At 51.5% G+C, this 4,046-nt stretch overlaps 1 protein-coding gene across 1 annotated transcript; it reads right to left on the reverse strand.

Annotated features, from left to right (window-relative positions):
- Positions 1-1,871: 1,871 nt before the first annotated feature.
- LOC119311333 lies at positions 1,872-3,478 on the reverse strand. Its single transcript, XM_037586976.1, has one exon. The coding sequence runs from the start codon at positions 3,202-3,204 to the stop codon at positions 2,188-2,190; it is 1,017 nt and encodes a 338-aa protein (XP_037442873.1). The 5' UTR covers positions 3,205-3,478; the 3' UTR covers positions 1,872-2,187.
- Between the last annotated feature and the right edge of the window lie 568 nt (positions 3,479-4,046).

A 4,046-nucleotide genomic window follows, 5' to 3' on the forward strand; every position in this document is an offset into this window, starting at 1 on the left:
AGCATCTTTTTCTTCATTTAATTCTATGCCACATCATCAAAATTTCTTAGTTGGCATGCATGATACTACCTATCATACTACCATTACGGGCAGCGAGGAGTTGATAGTCTCACCTCACTCTGGTTAATCCTCACCCACCGTTTTTTGTCCCACCAACATATTTAATCTCTAGTTCTAATGAAGTAGTTGATAGTCTCGCCTCGCTCCGATTAATTCTCCCCCACCATTTTTTTGTCCCACCAATATATTTAATCTCTACTTCTAATGAAGTAGTTGATAGTCTCGCTTCACTCCGGTTAATTCTCCCCCATCGTTTTTTTGTCCCACCAACATATTTAAACAAAGAAAGACAAAGAAAACCGTTAAAAAACCGAAGGATACCTAAGAAAACCGATGAGAAAAACAAAGAAAATCATAGTATATCGGAGAAAAAAAGAAACTGTTGAAAAACAAAGAAAAAACTGAAGCGAAGAAAACACGAGCGATCGAATGAATATGCTTATCCAAGTACTGTAGCGAGCGGGGGCTCCTTCAATCTTGCTTAAAGCGAGAGATAGCTTCTTTTTTTTTTTTGCGGGCAGCGAGACATAGCTCTTGTTTCTAGATATTAACCGGCAAAACAAAAAGCGTACACATGCCCAACTAAACAGGCCGTGCATACAACAAATACTTGGGCCTCTGGCCCGTACACCGCCTTCCTACGATTCCAGCCGGCACCGGCGCGGCGACGGCGCGTATGCCACGTTGGTCAAGCTTGCTGATTATTTGGTGTTGGTTGCCGCGTCGCGCTCGCCGTGGATAAGAAAGAATTAATAACGGGAAAAGACCCTAATCGGGTGAGATTGATTGGGACATGTTCGAGTGGACGCCATGTGGCTCGTGTCTGGCAAAGTTATTGGTGCACCTTCACCACATGTGTTGTGGTATCTTATGTGGGAGTAGTATATTCAGCATGTAGTTCCACCCGGTACACAAATTTGGACCTCTGTTGATAGTTGTGTGAAAACTCAGATTGCTTCAACTTCTTTCTCATGTCACTCGCCATCGTCTTCTCCTTCCTCCCTGCAACCCCGCCTCCCTCCCCACCATCGTAATTGGTGCCTCACCGCCCTGCCTTCAAAGCCATGCTTTCTGTCGTCGCCTCTGGTTGTCCCTCTAAATCCAACAGCCTATCCTACATTAGTGGGTCTTTCACGCACTGTCAACCACCAACTTTCTTTCATCGACCAACGATGCCGCGTCGACCCCGGCAACACCTTGCCATCTTCTCCCTTCCCAAATCGACCGATTGCAAGCTGTATTTTCATGCATCTTGCAAACAGCAAAGGCGTTGCAAATGCACGCAAATACAATACTAACTTTGTTACCTTTGTTTGAAAAATCAAACGAGCAAAAGCTAAAAGTTTAAAATGACCTGTTGTGATTTTTATTTTTACTTTTTCTTAAAAAAAAATAGACCTGATGTGATGTTAGTGTGGAAAGAAGCTGTCCACCGTCGAATAAATGCTCGACCGTAACGCTTGCCCTGATCGCAAGTAACTTCGATGGTAACAGCAGCAGAGGACATTGCCGCAAGTTGAAAGCCATCCTGAAAGCGAGTATTTCCCCTTTTCTTTTTTTGAGAGTTGATGAAAACCATCCGGATACTACTCCCTCCGTTCCTGAATATAAGTCTTTGTAAATATTTCATTATAGACTACATGCGGAATAAAATGAGTGATTTACACTCTAAAAATGCATATGATTCACATTGGACTATCTACAAAGATTTATATTTAGGAATGGTGTAATCAAGGTTTCTTTTTAGAAATTTACTATCCTACTAGTGTCTACTTGCATGAAGACTTTTCTCTGTTGAGATGAACGAACAATTCACATCAAACAGTTTTGCTTATTCCTTTGCACATGCAATTCGCCACTGTATTTACAGACCCCCAATCCACTAGTACAAAACACACACACGAACATCAACACCATTAATCCACGGTGTCCCAAATTCACATGTAAGTAAATAATCCCCACCCGGACGCACACTCAGACACTCTGCTTCTGCTCCCCTCCTCTGCTCTGCTCTGCACACCACACCACGAAAAGAGAAGACAACCCGAAGGACAAACGAAGGAACCCCTCTAATCGCGCGCGGCCACCGCTCTAATTACTACACGCAGGCCCCATGCAACGTACGGATCACGCGGCGCCGTCGACGCGGGCCTTGGTGACGCCGGCGCAGGCGTCGACGAAGTCGCCGTCGATGAAGTCGGTGGAGAAGACCTGCAGCCGGTCGCCGAGGCCCTTGGCGAAGGCCTCGGCGATGAAGCTGCGCGCGTAGCCGCGGATGCGGTTCGTGACCGGGCGCACGCACACCACCGGGTTGTCGGCCTGCGGCGTCACCGTGTTCTCCACCCGGTACAGGTACCGCCGGTCCCTCGCCGGCGGCTGCTGGCCCAGGAACTTGAGGTTGCTGTCGTACTTGGTCTCCGGCAGGTCCGTGTCGATCCAGTTGTCCCGCAGGTACCCGGAGCTCCACAGCGGCTCGCCGCGGCCGGGCGCCGGCGACTTGCGCGGCTTCCACACGCAGATCACCCGCCGGGGGAGCAGCTCCGCCACGGTCTTGTGAAACACCGCCTCGTCCTGCGGGATCAGGTGCTCCCCGAGCCGCTCCACCAGGTACTTGGCGAAGTCCGGCGGGTCCTCGCGCCCGAACTCGGTGCGGATCTCCAGCACCAGGACCTCCGACACGGTCTCGGCCAGGAACCGCAGCACGTCGTCGAGCACGACGTCGACGGAGTATGTGGCGAGCACGCCGTGGCAGACGCGGCGCTCCTCCTGCACGCGGACGTCGAGGAGGCGGCAGCCGAGGGCGAGCTGGTGGTAGACGGAGAGCGACTGGCACTGCGCGAAGGGGCGGGTGATGAAGGGGATGCCGATCTTGTTGGTGGCCGAGTCGTGGGTGCCCGGCCACACCACCTGGTGCACGCGCAGGCGGTCGGGGCCGAGCTCCGCCATCCACGTCTTGCGGTCGGCGGGGCGGTGGGCGCAGCCCGGGAACTCGTCGCCGCAGGAGGTGCAGCGCTCGGACATGGCCAGCTTCTGCGTGGAGACCAGCTTGCGGCGGTTCACCTGCGCCGAGAAGAAGGCGCCCATGGCGTCCAGCGGGTTCTTCTTGCCGCTGTCGTTGCTATTGGGGGGAGAGGAGGAAGACATGGCCGGCCCTCCTTCCTATAAATAACGGCTCTGACCTGGACCTGGACGTCGCCGTGAGCTCGCTCGAGCTTGGGGCTGGTTGACTGATTGATTAATGGCGCCAAAAATATCAGGCTGCGTCAGCTAGCTCTGGATGTATGGACATGTGGAGATTTATGGTTGATTTTGCTGGAGCTCGGGTCGATGAGGGGAGGAGGAGGAAGCGTGGCGTGTTGTTTCTTGGGCGTTTGTGTGTGTTGGTTGGTCCGATCCGACTGGCGTTAGGTAGGTGGGTGTGGTGTGGTGGTGGTAGTGGCAGCACGGACAATATGGTTTATTTTCTTGTTCAGAAAAAGGGTGATAGGATGGGTTAGGGACACGAGGACAGCGATATGTTGCAGCTTATCAATATGCAGCGCGTACAATTTCGAGAAAAAAAATTATGAAGCTCATGCCTGTATAATTCTGCTGTGTCAATGAAGACTTTGGGACGAAAGGCTCGTGGGGTAATGGGTACAACTTTTTCTGCTTTTCTGGATTCGGATTTACGCAGTAGATTTGCAGGAGCGATGGTACGAAAGCATGTGTCCCGGCAGAGAGACAGGCCCGGGAAAAGCAGGCATGCACAAAAGAGCATCTCAACTCGTATATCCAACATAGCATCCGAAACAGAAGTTCGGAATATTCAACAGTTACGACGTGTTTGCGCGGCAAACGGTCCAGAATGAGTGAAGGCTGCCTGTAGGTGACTCGCGCCAGTGAATAGTTTTAGCATTCCGAAATTCCCCTCCAAGAAGAAAATGAACGGACACGAACGGGCCGAGTCGTTAGACGTGCGATCGCTGTCCAAACATGAACCACGA

Source organism: Triticum dicoccoides, chromosome 5B, assembly GCF_002162155.2.
Source record: "Triticum dicoccoides isolate Atlit2015 ecotype Zavitan chromosome 5B, WEW_v2.0, whole genome shotgun sequence".
Classification (NCBI taxonomy): Eukaryota; Viridiplantae; Streptophyta; class Magnoliopsida; order Poales; family Poaceae; genus Triticum; species Triticum dicoccoides.